General features: G+C 40.5%; 1 protein-coding gene across 3 annotated transcripts in view; it reads right to left on the reverse strand.

Moving 5' to 3' along the window:
- The window catches only part of LOC117906937 (calcium-transporting ATPase 3, endoplasmic reticulum-type), an 89,829-nt gene that overhangs the window by 36,878 nt on the left and 25,244 nt on the right, over window positions 1–27,707 (reverse strand). For all 3 annotated transcript variants that reach the window (XM_034820221.1, XM_034820222.1, XM_034820223.1), the window contains 5 exons: window positions 15,174–15,275; window positions 14,632–14,685; window positions 14,110–14,211; window positions 4,397–4,455; window positions 3,253–3,397 (listed from right to left, as the gene is read on the reverse strand). In XM_034820221.1, the coding sequence (XP_034676112.1) occupies window positions 3,253–3,397; window positions 4,397–4,455; window positions 14,110–14,211; window positions 14,632–14,685; window positions 15,174–15,275 (462 nt within the window). The remainder of the gene's footprint in view (window positions 1–3,252; window positions 3,398–4,396; window positions 4,456–14,109; window positions 14,212–14,631; window positions 14,686–15,173; window positions 15,276–27,707) is intronic.

A 27,707-nucleotide genomic window follows, 5' to 3' on the forward strand; every position in this document is an offset into this window, starting at 1 on the left:
AGTCTTTCCTTAAATGACATTTCTTTCAAGACTGTGGGTCATCAAGAGGCAATGGGCTTGAAGGGGTCATTTTCAAAGGAGGTAGTGTTCTAAATGGGGACAAAGTTTTGAGAGTCTCAATGGTTTTACTGTGGCTTTTTGGCAATTTAATTGGGATTTTGTGAAAAAGGAGGTGACCAGATTCTTTAGGGATTTTTTCGTCAGAGGCAAGTTTGAAAGGAGCCTAAACGCCACCTTCTTGGCTTTAATTCCAAAGAAAGGGGTTGCAAAGGACCTAAAAGTTTTCAAACCCACTAGTTTGGTGGGCGGTCTTTATAAGCTCCTAGCAAAGGTTTTGGCAAATAGATTAAAGAAAGTGGTGGGAAAAGTAATGTCTAAGTTTCAAAATGCTTTTGTAGAGGAGCTACAAATTTTAGATGCATCCCTTATAGTGAATGAAGCAATTGATTCATTGTCGAAGGATGGTTCTAGTGATGTGGTGTCATTTGTAAGTTGGATATTGAAAAAGCCTATGACCATGTTAATTGGGCTTTCTTAATAGGGGTTATGGAATAAATGGGTTTTGGCTAAAAATGAATTAGATAGATATATTGGTGTATTTCCACAACAAAGTTTTTAGTGCTAGTGAATGGAACACCTTTCGGTTTCTTTCAGAGTTCGAGGGGGCTCAGACAAGGATTTTTTTTTCCCTTTTTTGTTTGTTCTGACCATAGAGGTGCTGAGTTGCCTATTGGAGAGGGCCAAGGAGCGGAGTTTCTTGTCAAGTTTTTGGATAAGAGGCAAGGAGGAGAGGCCATGGAGGTCTCTCATTTTTTATTTTTTTATTTATAAGAATCTCTCATCTTATGTTTGCAAATGATACTTTGGTCTTTTGTAAGGACTCACAAGATCAATTGGTTCATCTAAATTGATTGTTCATGCGGTTTGAAGCATTATCAAGGCTTTAAATTAATCTCAAAAAAGGTGAATTGATTCCAATTGGAGAGGTCCCAAATGTAGATGTTTTAGCATTGGAATTAGGTTGTAAGGTAGGTTAAATTCCTTCTTCTTACCTAGGATTGCCTCTGGGAACCCCTGGTAGATCAAAAGTAGTTTGAGACCAAGTAGAGGAGAAGTATCGTAAAAAACCATCGATGTGGAAAAGACAATACATTTCAAATGGGGAAAGACTTACATTGATTAGAAGCACTTTGTCAAGCTAGCAAATCTATTTCATGTTTTTGTTTGTAATACCTATAAAGGTAAGAATGAAATTAGAAAATATTCAAAGGGACTTTCTTTGGGAAGGTGGGACTTTGGAAAATAAGCTTCATTTTGTTAGATGTTCCACTATTTGTACAGACCAAAGAAACGAGAGCTTGGGTATTAGAAGTCTCTCTTTGCCGAATTAGGCCCTCCTTAGAAAGTGGAGCTAGAGATATGTTTATGAAAATGAAGCTTTATGTAAGCAAATCATAGAGGGAAAGTATGGAAGGAAGGAGCAGGTTGGCACCCTTGTAAAGTTAGAGGTGGTTATGAAGTTGGTATCTAGGAAGCTATTAGGAAGGGGTGAGATCTTTTCTTTAGTAAAACCTCTTTTGAAGTGGGTAATGGCAAAATAATTAAGTTTTGAACAGATAGTTAGTGTACGGAGGAGCCCTTGTGCAACTCTTTTCCCTCTTTGTATGCATATTAGCTTTGTAAAAGGAAGCACGGATGACAGATTTTTTAGAAGACTTAGGAGGGGAGGGGGGACATTGGTTCCCGCATTCCACAAGGCATTTCAATGATTGGTAGTTGGAAGTTGTTGCAAGCAAAGATGGTTCAAAGGGAAGTTAAAAACAAGGTGATTTGGAAAGAAACAAAAAAAGGAATGTTTTCAACATATCTTTCTATACGGCGTTAGAGGTAAGGAGGGTAGTCCTTTTCCTAACAAACATTATCTGGAACCCATGGGTCCCGTCTAAAGTGAGCTCTTTTGCATGGGAAGCAAATTGAGGATAATCTCTAGAAAAGAGGGTGACCACTAATGAATAGATGCTATATGTGCAAATTGGAGGGTGGATCCATTGATCATATCCTTTTTCACTACTCCAAAGCAAGGATTATTTGGCACCTTCTATTCTCCTTAATCAGTGTAGATTGGGTGATCTCTTCCTTGGTGAAAGATACTTTTTTAAGCTAGCATGGCTCCTTTGTAGGGAAGGGAAGGAAAAAGATGTGGAAAGTCACGTTCTATGCATCTTTTAGACGATCTGGCGAAAATGTAATCGAAGAGCTTTTAAAGATAAGGAACAAAATGCTCAAAAGTTAACTTTCGTTCCTATGTAATCATTCTGCATGGGTTAGCTTGTATATAATTGAAGGCTCAATGCCTTTGTTTGATTTTATAGAATTGGTGGGTCTTCTTAAGTGTCTTAGGTGTTTTTTGTGTACTTTTTTTGAAGTCTTCCTTTTGGTACTCCTTGTATACATCCTTTTTCTACTACTAATATATGCATATCTATCTTTACCTATCAAAAAAAAAAAACAAGAATACTTGTCACTAAGAAGAAAGAGCATTTTGTATGCCCAAAGCAACTGCATATCACATATGAAAAAAATAACTCAGAAAGGGGATGAAAATAAATAACATACGGAAAGAACTTTGGATTTGCTCTCTCAGAATCACATAATTTCCATGATTTAAATAGAATGCAGAAAACTTGAATTTAAGGACTAATATCTTTAAGCACCCAATTTTTACAAATTTCTTCCAAAAATTAAATAAACAAGATTGAATCACATAAATAAAAAGTTTGCATCCAAGTATCAATTATGTTATAGGACCAAGATAATTGAAATGGTTATGGACCATCAAATTCATAATTTCATTTTGCACTGGAATTTCTACAAGAAGATGACAAAATATTCTAAGTAAATGAACAATGAGAATTTTTTTAAATTGAGTGTGACAACCTTCTTAGGTGGGCACAATACCCAAGTATGTGACACATCATTAGCTACAGAGCTAAAAAACCATGGTTGGAGCCTCTAAGAGACAATAAAAGTTGTTTTAAAACAGACTAACACACACACACATGGAGGGAAAGAGAAAAAAAAACAAATAGAACCCACCTACTTTCAGATTCTTGAGTCTATATGTAAAGTGTTTTATATAAAAAAAATCAAAATAATAAAATCAGTTAGAACTCCCTGCTAGGAAAACTAATAGGAAGAAGCTTAGAGCAAAAAGGGTTGGCACTATCATTTTATTCGTTCTAGGACAATCACCTTTGAGACAGACATCATATTGGTAGTCAGAGTACCAGTCTTGTCACTGCAGATCACTGTGGTGCAGCCCAGGGTTTCAACAGATGGCAAGGACCTAACAATAGCATTCAACCGAGCCATCCGTTTTGTTCCGAGAGCCAAACACCTATAAAAAAAAAGAAAAAAATCATGAAGCAAAAATCCTGAGAAGATGTTAATGATAAAGTGCCACACTAACAGGAAAAACCTGGAAATAGCCATATAAAAATTAATGATAAAGAAAGAGAACACTGTTGAAACATGCAGAGCATTTCGCACATCAAAATAAGTTCATCAAATAAACCGTTCAGTGGACTGAAAAGAGAAAGTTCTAGTTTGGCATGCAACTTATCCCAGTGATAATGATCTAGCATTTAGAAATATGATAGAGCAAAACATGTTAAAACATTTGTCATATAATAAAATAAAAGACATTTAAAATAAGGTCTTTTGACCTGTCATAAGTGACTGCCTAAGTTGTAACATAAACAAAAAAAACAAAAAAAAAAAGGAATAAGAAGAAAAATGAGAAAAATAAACAAAAAGATAAGAAGAAATAAGAACTAAGAACAAAGAAGAAATTTTGATAAATAAGGAAACAAAAAAGCATTATAGGATTCATGCCCAAAAAATAGAGAGATTTTGAAGATATCATCCATCTGCAAGAAATTCATGCCATAAAATGGCTGAAACAAAAATGTGATTACATATTTTGAGTTTTCTGAGAACTCTTTTTTGAAAATTAATGGACAAAAATTTATCAGTGCAAATATTATTAGAGCTTCAAGGCTAATAAAACCTGAAATTCAACCCTCATTTTATATCTCTATCATTTAAATTCCAACAGTTACTTTAAAATAAGTCGGGACAAATTTTACTTCACACTAGAAGATCTGATCATATATCATTATGAAAAAAATCTTAAATGCATGAATGTGTATCAAACACATTTATTTTGGTTAAGGCAGCAGTGCCAGCAATTTCCCACATCAGGTATATTGATCCTTTCATTTTTGGTCCCACAGAATTCAAGTATCCTATCTGCTGCTGTACTCGAAGTTATTACAATTTAATTATTGGACAAATTTTCCCACATCATAAGTATAGCAAGAGAAATTTAACATACGTTGTGACGACTGCAGGAAGACCTTCTGGAATTGCTGCAACTGCAAGAGCAACTGCAATCTATGCCAGCACAAGAAAGTAGCTCAAATTAATCAAAAGAATAAGAAGTAATGAGTGAAAATGGAACGAACAACTTAGCATTGGAAGATTCTTCAAAATTATACACTGATCTGACTTCTACAAGCAGTAAACCCACAGAATTGGACAAAGTTGGAAGTTACTCATAGACAAGGGTGGATTTAACTTAGGTCCAGGGGTGTACCCTACCCACTTGAAGCCCAACCCTGCTGAGGCCATAAAAAGAAATAAAAAATAAAAAATAAAAATTTAACAAAAACATCCCCCGATGAATTCAAACCTGTGATTGCTCCCCTAAACCTAAAAACATTCAAGCCTGCCCATGAGGGGGTTGAGTACTAATTTAAAAATATTCAGTTGTTCCTAAAGCAAAAAATCTACCTTAAATAACTCTTTTATACACACACATATATTCATATTTCATTCCACTTGATTCATAGCAGCGCTCTAACCAAAATTTTAAAAAACAAAAACAAAAAAAAAAAAGCCTCAAAGAAATTAAAAAAAAATCACCCCTTGATGAATTCAAACCAACAATTGCTCCACCAACCCTAAAAATATTCATGCCTGCCCATATTTCAGTTGTTTTCTCCTTTTTCTTTTTTTCTTTTTCTTTTTTTTTTTTTCTTTTTGATAGACAAATAGAAAATATATTAAATAATGCCAAGCAAAAAGACACATCCAATGTACATATAGAGGTATAGAAAAGGCACCAAAAGAAGGCAAAAAGTGACTTCACAGGACAACCACCAGAAACCATCCCCCACCCACAAATAAGAATGTCTAAAATGTCCAACATTGTGAAATTCTCCATTCCCAGCAAAACTCAAAGCAAGGAACTCAAGAAGGTCTCCTTCAATCTCTGCTCTTGCAGCTTTTCCTTATTGAAGATCCTCATACTAGCTCCCTCCCACACGCACAGAATAAGCATTAGGGTGCCATATACAAATCTACCTTCACCTTTTTAATGAAATTATTGAAATCAGATTTTTTATTGATTTTTAATCCCTTTCCTATTTTTGTTGATTTTTTTTTAAATTTTTAAATTACCAAAATTACTAAAACTTGTATAATAACATTTTTTACACTGAATTTTTTCTTACTGAAATGATTTTTCCTAAAATAAAAAACCTCCTTTTCTTTTTTAAACAAATGTCATTTGAATATTTTGAATTTGAATGTGTCCATACAATTCAGGAACTTGCAAAAAATTAGCAACTATTATTTATGTTCTGTATTTATTATTAAATAGAAAATTTTCTTGTCACACTGTTCTCAAAGATTGCCCCCCTCAAGCAAATTTCTGGCTCTTCCATTGCTCATGGACATTTTGACCTAAACTTTAGGAACAGGTGGATGGGTATGGGTTGAATAGCCCATTGGTCATAACTTTTTTCCCCCTTTTTCCTTTAATTGGCTCAATAAAACAAGTGTAAAGATTGAGCACTTGATCAAAACCAACAATATCATTCAATGGTTTCTCACTTTGGTTTCACAACCACGGCCCCCTGATCTCTGTCTACTTTCTCTCTCTAGAACGACGACGGTGGTGACACCGGAGGTGGAACATAGAGTTTCGGAGGAGATCTGTGGAACAATCATGGCGACCTCGACGAGCGGATATCGCAGCTGATGCAGTGCAACCCTTTGTTGGAGCAGGAGTATCTAAGGGAAGACCTTTCAAGAATAGATGAGAGTTGGGCTGCTACACATTTTGATTCACTACCTCATGTTGTCCATATTTTGACATCCAAAGATCGTGAAGGTGAAGCCCAGTTTTTGAAGGAGCAAAGTGACATTATTGAGGAAGTTGTGGATGAAGTAGTGCATGCATATCATAGTGGATTCAACAAAGCAATCCAAAATTATTCTCAGGTAAAGCAAAGTGTGTTTGTATAAAAGGAAACACAAAAGACAGTGGCACAATCTGAGAATGGTGACGTTGAAGGTCTCTGTAGAAAGGAAGACCTTCTTGGTTAGTAGGGAAGCCGAGCACGGAGAAAATTGGTGCTCGATTGCAGAGCACAGCAGAGGTTCTGTTTACGTCTTAGGATTTGAAAAGGTAGAAATCGGGTGGTTGATCAAGCATTTGACGAAAGCCATCGAGTTGAAGAGTTACTTGGGGTTCAACAAAAAGTACAGGGGAAAATTCTACGTCCATTTGTTGGAAGTTTCCTTTAACAACCACAGAAGGTTCATTAGGATTTCGGAGTTCGCAACCAACAGAAAACCAACCTTTTTGGTTATTCCTGAGGGCAAGAAGGGCAAAGGTTGGGAGAATCTAAAAAGTGCTCTGGCTTCATTGTCGGTGGTCCCCCCATCGAATGCTTCTGGAAAAGGAAGACATTACAGAGAGGTAAGGTTTACCCACAATCACGTGGGTCCTTTGTACCGGTCTTTTACGAACGTAGTCAGAGATGAAAGTCCAAGGAGAGGTGGACTTGTCCCTGTTGGGAGATGGGCGCGAGCCGTGGTGTGAATGTAGTGAAGATAATGTTAAATGGGCTGAGGTTGGCCGAGCTGTGGCGAGATGCTTAAGGAAGAAAGGAGTGGCTACGATTGTGCCCTTCTCAAGCGGAAAAGGTGTTTTCTTTGTAGAAACGATAGATGAAGCTCTCTTTCTCCAGGATTTAAGATTTATTAAGATTGAGGGAGGGATTTCAGTTCAGTTGAGAAGATGGTCGCCAAAGGAAAATTCGATTGTTAAGGGGAAGTTCAGAGGAGGTTGGATTGGGCTACGGGGTTTGCCATTTCATCTCTGGTCTGAGGTACACCTGAAGAAAATAGTGGAGCAGTGGGGGACGGTGACTGAAATTAATTGGCGAACGTTGAAATTGTTTGATCTAAGCAAGGCAAAGATAAGAATTGCAATGAAGGAACGGTCAATTCTTCCAGCTCTGATTGAGGTGATAGACGGGGATTGGGTGTTCACTATTTCTGTCGCAATGGTTGGAGAAGAAGAGGCCAGGAGAGACAGAGTAATGGGTGAGTCGACTCGGAAGGGTTCTGAATCTCATCCGGGGACAGATGGTGGAAGGCGTGAGGAGAGGGACAGATCAACGGCTGGAAGTAGTTTCCGTGTTGGGGAAGCTGGCAGAAATGAGAAGGTGAAAGGAGTTCGACTGAAGCTCTTCCAGCGGGGACACGTGGTAAAAATGGTCAAAGTATGGGGAATAGCTGGTTCAATTCGAATTCAAAAAAACTAATCTTTGGGCCTGAGGGGACAGCAACGGAGGGCAAAGCTTCAGCCAGCGAGAATGAGGCCCTCACAGTCGAGAATGGTCAGGCTTTTGTGAGAGAGTCCCAGACTCTCTCCATTTTCAGCCCACTAACTGCTGCAAAAACGGGCTGCAACTTAAAAAGCCCGTTGAGGGTGGCCCAAGGAACAGGAGAAAAGAAGCCCGATGGAGAGCAGGGATCTTTACGAAGAGGAGTCTCTGTAGCGGGAAAGGGGAAAGGAGTTCCAGCTGATCCTGATGTTCAGACGAGAGGATCCGCGAAGAAGAAAGTGAAGGAAATGAAGTTCGGTTCAAAGAAGCTGTGGAATACCCTATTTCCGCCAAGTTCCGTTCGCCGACATGGCTCTCGAAGCTGTAGCGAGCCTATTTTGCTCGGGAAGCCATCGTCAAACAGAGAAGAGATTCCAAAGGAGGAGGCTTTCGGGGCGGGAGCTCAGAAGGAACGAGGAGCCAACGCGAGCCCTATCTTCTTTTGCCGATCGACAAGGAATCGAAAGTGGGGTTTGGAGGAAGGGGCTTCGTCGGCTAGTGGTGAAGAGGCTGCGCGCAAATCACTTTTTGAAGAAGATAGAGAAGGATTTTTGGGCCGAGTGGGGTTCGATTTTCGTGGTCCTTCAGTCACGTTTTTGCCTTCTAGTCCAGAAATCAGAGGTAAAAGGCTCAACTTTTTGGGGAATTGTGGATTTTCGGTAGCAGAAAACGTGAAGGTAATTTCATCTGCTTCTTCTCAGTCATCCCTTTCTTCTTTTCCCATTTCTTGTGGGTCAGCACCTCCTCTTCCATTACTAAGCCCTTCTGCTCACATATCCTCTAGTTCAGTCTTTCAGTCTCCATTTCCTTTGGAAAATCGAGTAATTCCCGAATTTTTATCCAAAAATGACGATGATGGTTCTTTATGTCAAAATTGTGTTGGCAATCCAATCCTTGTTGGGGTGGAGTCCCAGCCTGCTTGTTCAAACCTGTTGCCCGAGAGGTTCAATCCCTTTAAGTCTAAACCCAAGTTGCCCAGTGAGGTGTCCAACCTGGTTACAGTCAGTCAAGGGGATGATGCGGTATCCCCATCGGGCGAGTTCCAAATTGAAGGCCTATCTCCCAGGAAAATAGCTAAAGTGTGTGAGGTTTTAAGCTCTCTGGATATCAAGATATATTCCAGGAGGAAGAGTAGACGCTCTATAGGTTTGTGAGACTTGTTGGAACCAATTTAAGGATTAGGGGCTGCACTATTTTTCTATGAAAATAATTAGTTGGAATACCAGATGTTTGGGATCAAGGAAAAAGCGAAGGGTGGTTAAGGATTTCCTGAGGTTAGAGAACTCGGATGTAGTGATGATCCAGGAAACAAAAAAGGAGGAGTGTGATAGAAGGTTTGTGGGTAGTATTTGGACGGTCAGAAATAAGGAATGGGCTGTTCTTCCGGCGAGTGGGGCTTCAAGTAGGATTTTGATCATTTGGGACTCCAATAAACTGCGCAGTGAGGAGGTGGTAATAGGATCCTTTTCGATCTCAGTCAAGTTTGCTTTGGATGGTTGCGGACCTCTATGGCTGACTGTAGTTTATGGCCCAAACAGTTCCTCACTTAGGAAGGATTTTTGGGTGGAGTTGTTGGACATTTTCGGTATCTCTTTTCCATTATGGTGCATAGGCGGTGATTTTAATGTCATAAGGAGAAGTTCAAAAAAAATGGGAGGATCTAGTCTATCTTCAAGCACGAAGGACTTCGATGATTTTATAAGAGAGTGTGAATTGCTTGATCCACCTTTACGGAACGCACCATTCACTTGGTCAAACATGCAAGAGTCTCCCGTGCGTAAAAGATTGGACCGTTTCCTTTACTCAAATGAGTAGGAGCTTTCCTTTCCTCAAAGCCTTCAACAAGTTCTTCCTAGAAGAACTTCGGATCATTGGCCGATTGTTTTGGAAACCAACCCGTTCAAGTGAGGCCCAACACCTTTTAGGTTTGAGAATATGTGGTTGCAACATCCTAACTTCAAAGAGTGCTTTAAAAGTTGGTGGAGAGGTTTTCAAGGAACTGGGTGGGAAGGCCACAAGTTCATGAGGAAATTACAATTTGTTAAGGCCAATTTGAAATAGTGGAATAAGGTTTCTTTTGGAGTGCTAAACGAAAGGAAAAAAAACATCCTGAAAGATATAGCTAACCTTGATGTCATTGAGCAAGGTGGTGGTCTCAGTTCTGAACTTTTAATTCAAAGAGCTTTAAGAAAAGGGGAGTTAGAAGAATTAATCTTGAGGGAAGAAATTCATTGGAGACAAAAAGCCAAGGTGAAATGGGTTAAGGAAGGGGATTGTAACTCAAAGTTTTTTCATAAAGTGGCTAATGGAAGGAGAAATAGGAAATTTATCAAGGTGTTGGAAAATGAAAGATAAGTAGTGTTGAATAATTCAGAGAGCATCACAGAGGAGATTTTACACTACTTTGAAAAGCTCTACTCAGATCATATTGGTGAGCCATGGAGAGTTGAAGGCATAGATTGGTCCCTTATATCTGAAGAGAGTGCGTCTAGATTGGACTCCCCTTTTACTGAAGAAGAGATTCATAAGGCCATTTCTCAGTTGGATAGGGATAAAGCGTCGGGTCCTGATGGCTTTACCATTGCAGTGTTTCAAGATTGTTGGGATGTGATCAAGGAGGATTTAGTGAGAGTGTTTGCAGAGTTTCACAGTAGCGGAATCATCAATCAAAGCACTAATGCCTCCTTCATAGTTCTATTGCCCAAAAAAAGGGTGACAAAGAAAATCTCAGACTTTAGACCTATTAGTTTGATCACTAGTCTTTACAAGATAATAGCCAAAGTGTTATCAGGACGTCTAAGAGGGGTATTACACGAAACTATTCATTCTACTCAAGGCGCTTTTGTTCAAGGGAGACAAATATTGGATGCAGTTCTCATAACCAATGAGATAATGGATGAGAAAAGACGATCAAGGGAGGAAGGAGTCGTTCTCAAAATCGACTTTGAAAAGGCTTACGATCATGTGAGTTGGGATTTTTTGGATCATGTGTTGGAAAAGAAGGGGTTTAGTCCTAGATGGAGGAAATGGATGAGAGGTTGTTTGTCCACGGTATCTTTTGCAGTCTTAGTGAATGGAAACGCTAAAGGGTGGGTCAAGGCATCTAGAGGCTTAAGACAAGGCGATCCTTTATCCCCCTTTTTGTTTACTTTAGTAGCAGATGTACTGAGCAGGATGTTGTTGAGAGCAGAGAAAAGAAATTTGTTAGAGGGTTTCAGGGTGGGTCAGAATAGTACAAGGGTGTCCCATTTGCAATTCGCAGATGATACCATATTCTTTTCTAACACTAGTGAGAAAGATTTGCAAACTCTCAAGAGTTTATTGCTAGTGTTTGGGCAAATTTCTGGGCTTAAGGTTAACCTTGACAAGAGTAACATTTATGGCATCAATCTTGAACAAAATCATCTTTCTAGGTTGGCCGAATTGCTAGATTGCAAGGCTTCTAGATGGCCTATTCCCTACTTGGGTCTCCCTCTGGGAGGGAATCCCAAGGCTTGTGGCTTTTGGGATCCTGTGATTGAGAGGATCTCGAAAATATTAGATGGGTGGCAAAAGGCTTTTCTATCTTTTGGAGGTAGGATAACTCTTATCCAATCTTGCCTCACCCACATGCCTTGCTACTTCCTTTCCTTGTTTAAGATACCTGCTTCAGTGGCTGCAAAGATTGAGAGATTGCAAAGGGATTTTTTATGGTCAGGGGTTAGGGAAAGAAAAAGAGATCATCTTGTTAGCTGGGATGTAGTGTGTAAGCCGAAGGCAATAGGGGGTTTGGGATTTGGGAAGATAGCTCTAAGGAATGTCGCACTCTTAGGGAAATAGTTGTGGAGGTACCCTAGGGAGGGTTCAGCTCTATGGCATAAGATTATTTCAAGCATTTACGGATCACACTCTAATGGATGGGATGCCAACACAATAGTAAGATGGTCACATTGTTGTCCTTGGAAGGCTATTACACAAGTCTTTCAAGAGTTTTCCAAGTTTACTCGGTTTGTGGTAGGAAATAGGGATAGAATTCGGTTCTAGGAAGACTTGTGGTGGAGGGATCAATCTTTGGGTTCCCAATATTCAAGACTATTTAGAGTAGTCACGGATAAAAATATTCTCATTTCTTCAATTTTCGGATCTACTCGTCCCTTCTCTTAGAACTTTAACTTTCACCACAACCTATACGATCCTAAGATAGAAGATTTAGTAAGTCTCATGCGATCACTTGATTGTTTGTATTTGACATTTTCGGTTCCAGATGCAAGATCCTGGTCTTTATCTTCTTCAAGGCTTTTTACAGTCAAGTCTTTCTTTCTTACCTTATCTCATTGCTCTGATTCTCCTCCAGTTTTCCCTACTAAGTTCGTTTGGAATTCTCAGGTCCCTTTCAAGGTTAAGTCCTTTGTCTAGTTGGTGGCACATAAGAAGGTAAATATTAATGACTTGTTACAATTGAGAAGACCTCACAAAGCCCTTAGTCCGGATATTTGTAAGTTGTGTATGAGGAATGGAGAATCAACAGATCATCTTTTCCTACATTGTTCTTTGACATTGGGGTTATGGCATAGATTATTTCAGTTAGCCAAGATGGATTGGGTTTCCCCGAGGAGCATTTCCGACATACTATCCATCACTTACAGTGGCTTTGGTTTATCGAGGAGAGGGATAGTATTATGGCAAGCTCAGTGCATAGCTTTAATTTGGGTTGTGTGGCGGGAAAGAAATGCGAGGATTTTTTAGGATAAAGCAAGGAATCCGGAGAGTCTTTGGGATTCTATTTTTTTCCTTGCTTCTCTTTGGGCTTTTTGTTCCAAGGTTTTTAAGGGAACCCCCCTTATTGTGTTACAACTTGATTGGTTAGCGGCGTGAAATTCCGATGGGTTGGTTTAGCCTAGAGTAGTTGTTCGTTATTACAATGTATTTTCTTATTTTTGGTTTCTTGTAGACTAGTTTTCTTTGGTGGGAGGATTCCTCATCCTTCTCTTGTACTTCTTTTTTCTATTAATATATTCCTTTGTCGTTTCCTAAAAAAAAAAAATGCTTTCTTTGGAAATTCTGTTTACTTTACAAGATTAAACATCTCTGTTTATATTGCCCCCAGCATAGACCACAAGACACAGAGTGTTTACTGTGCAGGTACAGGAATATTCATTATAGGCCTCCAGAGCTTTATCAGAGCAGGTTGAAGCCGCGCATTAAGGTTGTGTTTGGTTGGCTTTGATTTGGTCCATTTGGCCAGGAGAAAATTCTACAATCATTTACAACTGTGATAACAATTGGAATCCAGTATGGCCAAATGCGATAAAATCAACTTCCCTTGACTCTCTTTGATGAGCTACCTTCATAGGAGAATCCAAGGGAGTTCCTCTTTGATGGGTTTTGAATGATAGGAAGTCAGTGGACTAGAAGGCATTTCATTCTAGGTGAAGTCCACATCCACCGGAGTGGTGAAATTCAATTTTAATTATTGTTCTTTAGAAAATCTCAGCCAAATGGGACTTACATGTATTTTTAGGAACCATTTTGATGAGATTAAGCAAGCTTCCTTAAGCCTAAATGTTATGAGGAAGTAATCTAGGCAAAGGCACCATGAGATAGGTGGTACTAAGGCTTGGTTCTAATACATCTAACTCCATCTAGGTCTAGGAATCTGGCTTCTTTCACCCCCAAAGAAGGAAGTTTCATAAGGGCAGTAAAGAAGGGGAAGGGGACTCCTCAACAATTATCAGGAGGGCTTTGTGGAATACCTTTGGTCCTTGTAAGTCAACCTACCTTATGACAAACATAATGTTCTATTATGGGCATCAGTTTTAAATTTAATTCCACAGTCTGATAATGAAAAGGGTTAATTTTTTAGCTAAAAGGGATGCCTTGATACCAGAGGAGTTAGGGAACATCTTTCCCCTCCCTCCTTGAATAAGGTCCTAGAGATTTGGGGGGCTTTGCTTCTTTTTGTGAATAAGATCCTAAAGATTTGGGCTTTGCTTCTTTTTCCTTCTCCCTTATTCTCAAGGATTTTATTTTCTGGAATCCTTTTTTAAAGACTCCATCCTAATTTTTTTGAGAAAATGCCCTTGTTTTTAATCTAGAAAATTTATATGACATGTCATATATCTGTCAGAGAGGCGGTTTGGAGGAGTTCAAAGTTAAATCATTTTCCTAACAAGTTTTATAAAGTTCATTCAAAATTAACAAAGTGGAACCTACCCAATGCTTAAGCCTGCACAAAGTTACAAAACTAGAAACAGAAATAAGAAAGATTCTAATGAAGCTTCCAGATGATAGAATTGTAATAAACGGAATGAATTTGGAAAAGGCGAAAAGCAAATGAACCATCTTTTAGTATGAAAGTAAGGATAGGAACCTCATGAATGAAAATTACCTTAAAGTAATGAATTGCACCTCTCAATAACCCACCATGAGAAGGGTCACGAAAATGACCAATGTTTACAATCCATACCAGCATGCAAATCCCTGCAATAACCTGAAGGCACAAAAAATTTCCAAAAACCCATCACAGAGCAAGTAATAAAATCTCCTTGGAATGAACATCAAAGTTCGGAGATTTTATCTGAGTGTGTTAGGCAGAAGGCAACATAAGATAGCAAAGTCCACTATTTTACTAGTAGGAGGTGTGAATAGTGTTTAGCAAGAAAATTTTAAGAAAAGTTTAACGTAGGTCGAATGGGGTGATCACAATATTTGATTTGGGTCACCCAAGGTCATCATGCAGCTAATCATATCCAAACCAACCTGGACCCAGATCTCAGACGAGTACATTCCATCCAAGCTCCACATGTCCAGGCCAGTCAATCAGGTCAGGCAATCATGCTTATATGCTTATTACTGAACAACTATGCTAGAAATGAAGATTGAAGAGCAAAGGCAGAGTATCTGCTATCACCTTGGCCAAAAAAGTTCCAAACTCATCAAGCTTCTTTTTCAATGGTGTCACTTCCTGCAACCAATTAACAATATGCTCAATTAGAGTCCACAAATACAGTTCAATAATGAAATAAATGACATCTCAATATAATCATTAATACAGAAAAGTTGGGAAGAGAATTGTATGTCCTACACATCAAGTTTCAAAACACATGTTGAACAATGAATAAAGACACTCATGCAGTCAGATAACATTTCAATCATGGATACCAACATCACGGCTCATAAAATCCTGAGGCTGTTTTGTTGAGCACCTTCAACATATGTAGGACAATTCATACTGTGCCAGTGTCCTTTCCACATACCATAAATGGATTAAGAGAGAAAATTTTAAATGGAAAGAAAAAAGACCCAAGATTTTCATAAACTTTAGATTATAAACATGGATTACAAGACAAGCATTATAAGAGAACAAAAGAAACACATCGACAAAATACATTACCAAAAGATATATTTCAGGAAACAATACACCAATAAGAATGGTATACTGATAATGCTTACATCCTCTGTTCGTAACATCGAATCACGTATGTTGCCCATGGCAGTGTTGGCACCAACTCCAACTACAACAGCTTTTGCTCTACCAGCAACCACTACTGTGCCCTGACAATAAACATGTATTTATTTCTGACATTAAAAATAATTATTTTCTTAATTATATATTCTGAGACCCGAAAGAATGCATTTACTGAAAGAAAACATGATAAAAGAAGACATTAATGGTAAATATGGAATTGTAAATGATAAAACTTCAACCTTTCTAGAGACAAAGCCATTTTTATAGTATAATACTACTTCAAGCTAAATCAAGATTATCAAACTACACAGAAGTTCTTGTATATTAGCATCTAACCTAATCTATTCTAATGAACAATGGACCACCAAAATTACTGAACAATATAAGCTAGGCAACTAGCATGAAGTAAAGCAGAAACATATTAGAAGATCAAGTTTGTAGAAACTACAGCAAATGTCAATGGAAATTAAAAATCTATCCAGTTATTGGATCTCAAAAGCTTGTGAAATTAAGCGATTGGACAAAATTTGGATACAAAAAGATTCTCCAATTTAAAATTTAATTTTGCTTTTGTGCTTTGGAACAATTTTGGTTTTTCAATCACTGGAAACTTTTGAGATTCTCATTTTGACCAAACTTTTTTATTTCTTTTTGATAGGTAAATTGGTGTATCCCCATTGGGACTTGAACATGGAACCTCCTACAAACCCTCCTCATCCCTTTACCACTTGAGCTAGTAATGAGGTCCACAAAGGCATTTAGGGATTTGGACACCACTTTATCCACCACCTTCTTAAGTCCATTGGCTGACGCTTTTAACCAACAACTTGTAGAGGCTAACCGTCAAGCTGATAAGCCTAAAATCTTTAAGGTCTTATGCTTTGGAGTCCACAATGCTTTGGATGTAGTGTTTCTCAGTAATGAGGCCTTTGACTCATTGATGAAAAGCAATGATTGTGATCTAATTTGTAAGCTTGATATTGAGAATACTTATGATTATGTTAATTAGGACTTCTCGCTCTTGGTTCTAAAATAGATGGTTTTTAGGGAGAAGTGAATCAATTGGATCAAATGGAGTATTTCTACAATTAGATATTCTGTTTTTGTTTTTTTTTTTTGATAGATAAACGCACAGAAATATATTAGAAAAGGGCAATAAAGGTAACCCAGAGTATACAGGGAGTATACAATCATCACCTACAAAAAACCGGAAACAAAAAACCCTTACCAGCCCTCAACAAGAACCCAACCAGTCCACAAAATTAAACAAAGAAAAGGGACCTTCAACTATGGAGGCATTAGCCCAAAGTAAGAGATTACAAATGAAGGAATTTTTCAACCTTTGAAGAGATAGGGCCTCATTATCAAAAACTATCCTATTTCTTTCCTTCCATACTATCCAAAATAAGCAAAGAGGAGCTGCCCGCCAAACCTTACTATGATTCTTATCCTTAAAGGGAGCATGCCAACCTAAAAGAGTGTCTCTAACCGATAACGGGAGGACCCAATTAACACCAAATAGGGAGAACAAGAGGTCCCACAAAACCTTCGCCTTAGAACAGTGAATAAGGATGTGATTTATCGTCTCTTCTTCATCACAACACAAGGAACACCTGTTAGCTAACTTCCAGCCCCTCCTCTTTAGTTGGTCTTGAGTGAGCACCTTCCCCAAGAAGCTTCCCATGCAAAGAAGCCCACCTTGGAAGGAACAAACGAACTCCAAATAATTCTCCATGGAAACGGGACTGCACTGCTATGGTCCAGAATATTGAAACAGGATTTTACGGAGAAAATCCCATCTTTCGTCTCATTCCACACCATCCTATCCTCCAAACCAGCATTCAGCCTCTTTCCTTGAATGATCCGAAGGAATCTCTCCACTTCCTCCACCTCCCAATCGTTGAAGGGTCTAAGGAAGCGGGGGTTCCACCCACCCACTTCCCCCGTTGAATCCCAACAGTCCGCAACCCTCACGTCTTTAGAAACCGCTAAATCAAACAAAGAGGGATAGGCCTCACGAAGAGGAGTGTTCCCGCACCAAGTATCTTTCCAAAACCTCACCCTTTTACCATCCCCACCGAAAAAGAAACGTTTTTAAGCAACAACAGTCCTTCCTTGCTGATTTCTTTCCATAGCCCCACCCCAAATCCCTCCCTACTCCCGCAAGTGCTCCAACCTCCTCTATCAACCCCAAACTTCGTGTCAATTATAAGTTTCCAATAGGAATTCCTTTCAACCGCAAACCGCCAACTCCATTTGCATAGGAGGGCCCTATTAAGGGTAGAGAGGTCTTTAATCCCCAACCCACCCTTCTTCTTATGAGAACAAACAATACCCCATTTTATTAGGTGGATCTTCTTCTCCATCGCTCCCCCTCCCCAAAGGAAATCCCTTTGAATCTTCTCAAGTCTTAATTTAACCACACTTGGTATACGCATTAAGGACATGAGGTAGGTTGGCATACTCGCCAAAGTGCTCCGAATGAGAGTGATTCTTCCACCCTTGGAAATGAATTGCCTCTTCCATAAGGCAAGTCTCTTGCGCATCCTCTCTTCCATTCCATCCCAAACCGTCACCGACTTATGCGGAGCACCCAAAGGGAGCCCCAAATAGGTAGAAGGGAGAGATCCCACCTTGCAGACCAGTTCAGCCGCTAGTAAATCCGCGTTCTCCACTCTACCCACCGGCAAAATTACACTTTTATTCAGATTAATGCGCAATCCGGAAGTGGCTTCAAACCACAAGAGTAACCAACTTAAAAAAGCCATTTGCTCTTGGGAATCCTCGCAGAAGACCAGAGTGTCATCAGCGAACAACAGGTGTGAGACTTGAAATCCTGCTCCTTCCCTTCCCCTAACCCAGCAGCCCGTAAGATAACCCCCTCTCACTGCCCTATTAATGAGGCTAGACAAAGCCTCCGTGCCTAAAACAAAAAGATAAGGGGAAAGGGGGTCCGCTTGCCTTAACCCCCTAGAGCTTCGGAAAAAACCGGTTGGAGAGCCGTTGATCAAAACAGAAAACGACGCTGTGGATAAGCACCATTTTGGTCCACCCAGTCCATTTCTCCCCAAAGCCCATTTTTTGCATCACTGTCAGCAAAAAATCCCAATTGATACGATCGTAGGCCTTCTCTAAATCCAATTTGCAAAGCACTCCACTTTCCTTCCTCTTCAGCAAGGAGTCTATAACCTCGTTGGCTATTAACACTGCGTCAAGAATCTGCCTACCTTCAATAAATGCATTTTGGGTAGTAGAAACCACTTTTCTCACAACCTTTTTCAATCTATTGGCTAAGACCTTTGCAAGCAGCTTGTAGAGGCTTCCCACCAAGCTGATGGGTCTAAAATCGGTTAAGTCTTCAGCCCCGCTCTTTTTTGGGATTAAGACAAGGAAGGTGGTATTTAGACCTCGGACAAACTTTCCCCTCTCAAAGAAATCTTTGAAAAATCCCATAATCTCGTCTTTGACGAAGTCCCAGCAAAAGTGCCAGAAGGCTAGGGTAAACCCATCCGGACCAGGGGCTTTGTCCCCATTCAACTCTGAAAGAGCCAGGAAAACCTCCTCCACAGTGAACATCAGCTCCAGCCTAGCTGCCTCCTCTGCCCCAATGCTGTCAAACTCAAAATTGTTCACACTAGGGCGCCAGCCACCTGGATCCGATAAAAGAGACTGAAAGGCCCTCACCACTCCCCTTTGAATATCCTGCTCTTCTGACAACCAGGTGCCATTAACTTTAATTTTTTCAGGCAATTCTTCCTTCTGTTGGAATTTGCCATCTTGTGAAAAAATCCCGTGTTCTTGTCTCCTTCCTTCAGCCAAACCTGTCTTGACTTTTGTCTCCACGAAATCTCCTCCATCAGCACCCATTTCTTGAAGTCCTCCTTAGCCTCCTTTCTCGCTTCTAACTCCCAGTCATTTACAACTCTTAGCCTCTCCTGATTATCCCAGTAAGACACCTTATCCAAAGCTAGCCTCTTGTTCACTCCAACTTTACCGAAGACTGCCGAATTCCACTCCTTCAATTTAATTTTTAAAGCCTTTAATTTTTCTGTCAGAATAAAACTATAGGACCCATTATAACTGAATCCTTGCCACCAGCCTTTTAACAGATCCTTAAACCCGTTTTCCTTTAACCACATGTTCTCAAAACGAAACGGAGTTGGACCTCTCCTCACTCCTCCCCCATCTAACAGAATGGGGAAGTGATCAGACACCGGTCTTGGAAGAGAACACTGGATTACCCCACTAAACTGATTCTCCCACTCCTCCGAAATTAGAAAACGATCCAGCCTAGACCTGGAAAGACCATTCAGCCCTCCAGTCCACATGAACGGCCCCCCAAGGAGAGGTAAATCCCTCAAGGCCAACTCCTCAATCACCTCCGAGAATCTTCTCATAGAACCAGTGATTCTGCCTTCTCTACTACGCTCACTGGGGAATCTGACCACATTGAAATCCCCACCAATACACCAAGGATATGACCATAACCCTTGAATGGCACCCAATTCTTCCCAAAACAGCTCCCTATTACGTTTCAAGGTGGGTCCATACACTCCCGTAAAGGTCCACAAGAAGCCATCCTCACAGTTTTTGAAACGGCACGAAATAGAGAATAGCCCCACCTCCATGCCTACTAACTCCAGGACTCTCTTGTCCCAAAACACTACGACCCCACCAGCAGCCCCCCTAGCACTCATAGCATCCCAGCCTAAAAATCTTCCCACTCCAAGACTATGGACAATCTCCCTGGACATATCTTGAATTTTGGTCTCCTGCAAACATACCAAGTCCGCTCTTTGCGACCTGATTAAAGCCTTAATAACCTTCCTTTTGGCCCTATCATTGGCCCCTCTAACATTCCATGATAGAATCTTTATCTTCATTTAGGGTCCGAAGTACTACCCCCACCAACTCTGGCCAAAGAATTCCTCTTCTTCGCACCATTATAATTAACGGACCACTCCAATTTTTTCAACTCACGATCAAACTTAGTGGATCCTGAAATCTCTTTCTTGATATTCTGCTCTCTTCTTCTTTTAGTCCTTAGGAGCAGATTCAATATTTCACCTTCAATACCATCCGTCGAAAAACCCAGGAACTTACTGAATCTCGCCAAACAACTGTCGTCCCACCGACCTCCTTTTTCTACCAAATCTTGTAACAAAACCTCAGCCTCACCCCTTCCTTCGTCACCACCCGAAGATTTTTCCCCCTCGGTATCCAATTCCCCAGAACTTCCATCTGCCAGAATGATGCTCAAAGGAAGCTGGTCCTCTCCCTCAGTCACCGAAATCAACCCAGACAAGGCCGCCTCCTTCGCTCCAGCCCGAGCAAACCCAGAAGAGAGAGAAGAAGAAGAGAACTCCCGACCCCCCACAGAAGGCAAAGGAATGTCGTCATACCTGGATGCTTCGACACGCAGCACTTCGTCGGTCATCTCCCTCTTCCCGCCTCGGCGACTTCCATCGGCTTCGGAACTCTAGACATGCCAACAAAAGGGTCAGCGTCACTCGCCAAGCTTTTCGCTAGAACCCTAGGACGAGAGGCTGAAGGATCAACCCCAGGCAGGGTGTCGACGACTCCATCTGCATCTCCCTCCAAGCTTGTCGAACTTGCCCTAGGACGAGAAGCCAAAGAGCCTTCCCCTATTAAGACTCTCCAGCCTCTGCTACGAGCCCTTCGAGCCCAAAGCCCGCATCCTCTCCCCCTTCTCTGTAGCCCAACTTAGCAGGAGAGTTGATGGGCTTGGATTTGAGGCCCACACTCTTTAGATTATCATTAAGAGTGGCCTGGCTCACCCCACTTTCAAAGGAGGGGCCCTGGATCACCCCAATGGGCCCAGAATATGGCCCAAAAACAGAGCCATCCAACGAATGACAAGCAGGTTGCTTGTCCCCTCTCCCACGTCCATCAGCCGAACCTACCCTACCCTCCACTGCAGCACCTGCATCAGAGATCACACCAGAGGGCGACACGGCACACCTACCCTGCTGTACTCTCCACTGCTCCACCTTCCCCCTTTGACTTCCACCATCTTCTTCTCCACCCCTTGAACCACCCTCCCCGCTGCTGCTTCCCGCCGGCACCACCTGCGAGAACCAAGGAGGAGCTCCCACCAAAGTTGCAGGGAATAACAACCCGACCCCACAACAATTTGGATAGAGCTAGGAAGCTCCCAATCCACCCATTTCACAAGAATCCGAGCCCACTGCATCTCAGACGAAGACAACGAAATATCATCCATAGCAACAAAGCCTCCACACCCATCCCCTATTCTTTTAAAAATCTTCGTGCTCCACAAGTGAAGGGGGATCCCAACCACCCTTACCCAGGCTTCTTTCGCGCTTGAATCCTTACAGAGACACCCCACCTCAGGGTTCCATCTATTCAAAACAATAACATTCTCCTTAATGTTTCTTACACCTCTAGCTAAAACACGTTCAGCCTCCCTTGAAGACTCGAACTCAAATAACAATAATCCCCTGCCTATCATAGCAACCCTTAGATTCCCCTTCAAAGCCCAATGCTGCACCGCCCATCTCCTAACATACTCCAACTCAGGTACGGAAGCTGAGTTGAGTCCCCACCAACCTACCAAGCACTGTCTCAACTGATCAATCCTTTCTCGCACCTCTCTTTCCCCCACCTCTAACCAGACAGATTGTCCTACCCTTCTTGGACTTATCTTAACAGCATCTGCATAGGATTTCAGCTCTACCCCTTTCTCCCGCCACTGCACCTTCGATACTCCTTTCTCCCTCGTCGAGTCCTCTGGTCCTTTGGTATCCAGAAAGACACCAGAAGGAGCCACTCCAAGTTCTCTCAATCTCTCGGCCAATAAATTCCATCCCAGAGACTGTCCCTTCCCCTCTGGAAAGATTAAACTGAACTTTTTTGATTCAGAATCACGCACTGAGCAAAGAATGAACCTCCCAGCCTCATTCAACCTTCGCTCCAGCTTGTATTTCCTGTTCTCCTCCTCCCAGCCAATGGCCCCTCCTCGATTACTATACTCTCTGCAGTAGGTTTCTACTCCATCCAGTAAGCACCGAAGGCTCGCATCCCCGAATCTAATCCAAGAGGAAATACCTTTACTTCTCTCCCATATGCACCCTTTCAACTTTCCTCCGAACTCCTCAACCAGAATCTCGAAAGATTTGGACTCCACCCCAAACCAGCTTCTTCCTCCCCTGGGGCCACCAACTGCTCTCCTAGCTCTCATTCTCCCCTAAGTTAAGGCCAACATATCTGATTAGATATTCTGTTTTTGTTAATGGCACTCTGTTGGTCTTTTGCCAAAGGTTTGAGGCAAGGGAACCTTTTCTCGCTCTACTTATTTGTAATTGTCATGAAGGCTCTTAGTTGTCTACTTAAGAGGGCTAAGGTTAAAGTTTCATATCAGGTTGGCAAGTAAGAGGCAAAGGTGGAGAGGGAGTGGAAGTTTCTCATTTGTCGTTTATCAATGATATTTTAGTATTTTGTGAGTCTTCTCATGACCAATTGCCTTATTTGAGTTGGATGCTCATGTAGTTTGAGGCCATTTCAAGATTGAGAATTAATTTGGAAAAGAGCAAGTTAATTCCAACAAGAAGGTTAGAGAACTAAGAAGAGTTGGCTCTAGAGTTTGATTGCAAGGTGGGTGTACTCCCGTCTTCTTACCTAGGTCTTCCTTTCAAGAGTTCTATTTAAGTCTATGGTGGTCTGGAATGGAATATAGAAGAAGTCCTATAAAAGATTAGCTATATGTAAAGGACATTATATCTCCAAAGATAGGAGACTAATCCTCATTTATAGCACTTTATCTAGTATGTCTATCTATTTTATGTCCTTATTTTGCATTCCAAGGACAATCAAGGTTAAAGCAAAGGAATTTCCAATGGGAAAAGGGGGCACTTGAGCGGAAACAACATTCAGTAAGGTAAGCTATTATTTGTTCAAACAAAAGTAAGAATGGTCTAGGAGTTACCAATCCATCAACACTCAACAAAACCCTGCTTTATAAATGGAGTTGACATTATGTTGAGGATAGGGGGTCCTTTTGGAAGTAAGTCATAAGTGGAAAATATGAGGAAAATGAAGAAGGACGGCGCTCTTGTGAAGTGAGAGAAGGGTATGGAGTAGTATTATGGAAAGCCATTAGGAAGGATTGGGATATTTTTACAAGTAGAGTTGCTTTCTAAGTGGGTAATGGTGGAAGGTGAGATTTGGAAGGACGAGTGATGTGGTAACTAACCGCCTATATTACTTTTCCATCTTTATTTGCTATTGTTGTTTCTAAGGAGGCTTGGATGGAAGATGTTTGGAACCAATCATATGAAGGGATTGTTGGGCCCCCTACTTCTCTAGGCTTCTAAATGATTAGGAGGTGGAAATTGTGGAGGACTTATGAGACTACAAGGGAAGAGGGTGTGCAAGAATGAGGAACACAAGGTGATCTGGACAGAGTCAACAAATGATAAATTTTCTATTAAAGCCTAATACTTAGCTTAGAAGCAAGAAGTCTAATTTCTTTTCCAACAAATGCTATTTGGAACTCTTAGGTGTCGCCGAACATGGGCTTTTTTGCATGGAAGGTTACATGGAATAAGATTTTAAACCTTAGGTCATTTACAGGGGAGAAGATGATCTTTGGCAAAAAAATATTTGCTTTGTCATTAAAGGAAAAATCTAGTGATCACATCCTCATTCACTACATCAAGAAAACACTTTTATGGCATTTACTATTTTCCCTGTTTGGCATGTTGTGGATGATTCCCTTCTTAACTAAAAAGACACTCTAAGAATGACATGGCTCTTTTGTGGGTAAAAAAACACAAAAAGACATGGCTCTTTTGTGGGTAAAAAAACACAAAAAGACATGGCGGGTTGCTTCCTTACACTTATTCTAGACAATTTGGAAGGACAGAAATAGTAATTCGTTTGAAAATGAGGAGCATTCTTTTCAAGGGCTAAAACACTTGATCTAAACTGCTTATAGTTTTAGGTCCTCCTTCTATAATAGATTTTGTTAATTGGTTAACCTTTTTTTGAGGGGATGGTGTTTTTTGTTACCCTTTTCTTCGTTTGGTGACATCTTTATGCATCCATTGTATACTTCTCATGTACTTTTTTTTTTTTTTTAATCAGAAATGAAGAAGATTATATTAATATAAGAACAAATACAGGAGAGAAAAAAGAGACAATAGAAAGAGAAAAAAACCAAGGGAAGGATGAGAGGTCCTTCCTACACAAATTGAACAAAGGATAAAACTCCCAACAAGAGAACTCTAAAAACAAAGATAAACCCCATCAATCTTCAAACTTTTGAAACGCAAACCCCAATCCAATTGAGTTGTAGAATGTTTAGTGGAACTCCTCTAAAAGCTTCAGTACAAGAAGCCCATAGAGAAGAATAAAACCAGATCAAATCACAAACCATCTCTTCCGTTCTCCCTTTATCCTCAAAGATCCTATTGTTTCTTTCTTGCCACACCATCCAAATCAAAGTAAGGCAAGCAATTTGCCAAAGTGTCTTGCCTCTTAATGAGTTCCCCAAGCCTTTAAAAGTAATAACCAACATGTCCTCAAGGCTCCTTGGAGGGACCCAAACCAACCCTAGAAGATTGAATAACCTGTGCCAAAGTCCAATGGTAACGGGACAATGAAGAAAAAGGTGGTCAATCGACTCTCCATTTCCTTTGCAAAGAATGCACCATTGAGGACAGAGGGCTTTGTAGGGTCTTCTCAATTGCAACTTGTCATTAGTGTTTACCTTCCCATGTGCTACTAACCAAGCGAGGGCCTTAACCTTTGAAGGGACTTTTGAGCTCCATAAAAACTTTGTCGAAAGAAAATTAAAGGATTTGAAACTTTTGACAAGGCCAAGAAAAAAAAATTTCACTAAAAACAAGCCTGACGAAAACAAAGACCACGCTCTTGAATCTGATTAAGAAGGGGAAAAAAACACGGAATTAAGAGAGGACATTAATCTCTGAAGGAGATCAATTTCTGAATCCGTTAGATTGCGGCGAAAGTTAAAATTCCAAGACAATGGTAAGGAATTGCCAAGGACATTTGAGATAGTGAGGTTTTTCACAGAAATAACTCTGTAAAGATCAGCAAATTAAGAGCACAAAGTTTGGTTTTCCCACCAAAGATCTTCCCATGACCGAATTCTCTCCCTATTGCCCACCACTAGGAGGACAAAAGGTGAGAACTCCTGGAAAACTTGAGCAATAGCCTTCCAAGGACATCTGTGTGACCATCTAACCACTGTGTTGGCATCCCATCCATTAGGATGTGTCCCATATATACTCGCAATAACCTTATGCCAAAGACCACTCCTTTCTCTAGGGAACCTCCACAGCCATTTCCCTAAGAGAGCAATATTTCTCATAGAAGTCTTCCCAAAGCCCAAACCTCCCATCTCATTTGGTCTACTAACAACCTCCCATCTGATAAGGTGATCTTTCTTCCCTTCCCCCGCCCCAGACCAGAGAAAATCCCTTTGCATCTTCTCAATCTTTGAAGCTATTGATACTAGGATTTTAAAGAAGGAGAGGAAGTAGCTAGGGATGTGAGACAAACAAGACTAAATTAAAGTAATCCTCCCTCCCAAAGACAAATAGTCCTTTTTCCACCCATCCAGCCTCCTCAAAATTCTCTCAACCACTGGATCCCAAAAGCCTATTGTCTTTGGGTTCCCTCCCAAAGGAAGGCCTAAATAAGACAAATGTCACTCTGACACTCTGCAATCCAAAACCAAAGTCAAACTAGACAACAGCTCTTGCCTAGTGTTAATACCTGAAATGGTGCTTTTTTCTAAGTTGATTTTTAAACCAGATACTTGCCGAAAAACCAAAAGGATAATCTTGAGGTTTTGAAGATGATCCAAAGAGGCTTTAGAGAAAAAAATGGTATCATCAGCAAATTGTAACAAAGACACTCTAGTCCTATCCCTCCCCACAAAGAAACCCTCAATTATCCCAGTTTCCTCTGCTCTAATCATCAACCTACTTAGAACATCTGCTACTAGAGTAAAAAGGAAATGAGAAAGAGGGTCTCCCTGTCTCAAACCTCTAGAGGCCTTCACCCAACCCTTTGCATTCTCATTAACTAGGATTGCAAAACTAGATGAAGACAAACAGCCCCTCATCCAAGATCTCCCTTCCACAAAGGCTCCTTGAGAGCCAAAGATTGTTTCATGTAGAACTTTGCGTAAACGCCCTGATAAGACCTTAGCAATTATCTTATATAAACTTGTAACCAAGCTAATAGGTCTATAATCTGAGATTTTAAAAGTTTGGCTTTTCTTAGGCACCATAGCAATGAATGTCGCATTTGTACTTTGATTTATAACCCCCTTAGTGTGGAACTCAAAAAACACCCTCATAAGATCCTCTTTTATCACATCCCAACACTCTTGATAAACTGCTATAGTAAAGCCATCAGGGTCAGGGGCCTTTTCCTTATTCAATTGGAAAACTGCCATTCGAACCTCCTCTTCAGAAACTGTCTATCCAACCAAACTGCACTCTCTCCAGAAATAGGGGCCCAATCAATCTCTTCAATCCTCCAAGAGTCACCTTCAGGTTTGGAATAGAGATTCCCAAAGAAATTTACAATCTCCACAGAAATAACCTCAATGTTACTTAAAGTCTCCCCCCTCTCAGAAATCAGAGACTTAATGAACTTCCTGCTTCTTCTTCCAGTGGCCACTCCGTAAAAAAAACTTAGAGTTGCAGTCCCCTTCTTTAATCCACTTAACCCTAGATTTTTGTCTCCATTGAACCTCTTCCTTTAATAACAAATCCTCTAGCTCCTTCCTTCTTAAGGTCCTTTCCGAAACCAGATCAAGATTTAAATTCCCTTCTTATTCAATTAGATCAATTTTGCCTAAGTCCGAAAGAATGTGTTTTTTCCTCTCTCTTAAATCTCCAAAGGCCACTATATTCCACTCTTTCAACTTTGATTTAATAAACTTTAGTTTCCTCATAAACTTGTGACCTTCCCAACCTTCAACCGTACACTCTTGCCACCAATCTCTAAACTTCTCTTTAAACTCAGGATGGAGCAACCACATATTCTCAAACCTAAAAGGAGTCGGTCCCCATTTTAAAGGATTAGTTTCCAAACAAATTGGGCTATGATCAGAGGTCCATCTAGGAAAGGCCTCTTGAATACTTTGAGAGAAAAAAGAATCCCACTCAGAAGAGAACAAAAACCTATCCAACCTCTTGCAAATAGGATCGACTTGCATGTTTGAACATGTAAAAGACGCATTCCTTAGAGGGGGATCCAACAAACCACTCTCCCTTATAAACTCGTCAAAACACCTCATGTTGACTGTTAACCTAGAGTCACCCATCTTCTCAGATATCCTCCTGATCACATTACAATCCCCTCCTACGCACCACCTTGGGAAAGTCAAACCATACAGGTCTTGAAGCTCCAACCAAAAGTCCTTCCTCCACAAAGACTTATTCGGGCCATACACTGAGGTTAACCAAAAAGACCCTTCCTCATCAGAGTTCAATTTT

This window comes from Vitis riparia, chromosome 18, assembly GCF_004353265.1.
Source record: "Vitis riparia cultivar Riparia Gloire de Montpellier isolate 1030 chromosome 18, EGFV_Vit.rip_1.0, whole genome shotgun sequence".
Taxonomy (NCBI): Eukaryota; Viridiplantae; Streptophyta; class Magnoliopsida; order Vitales; family Vitaceae; genus Vitis; species Vitis riparia.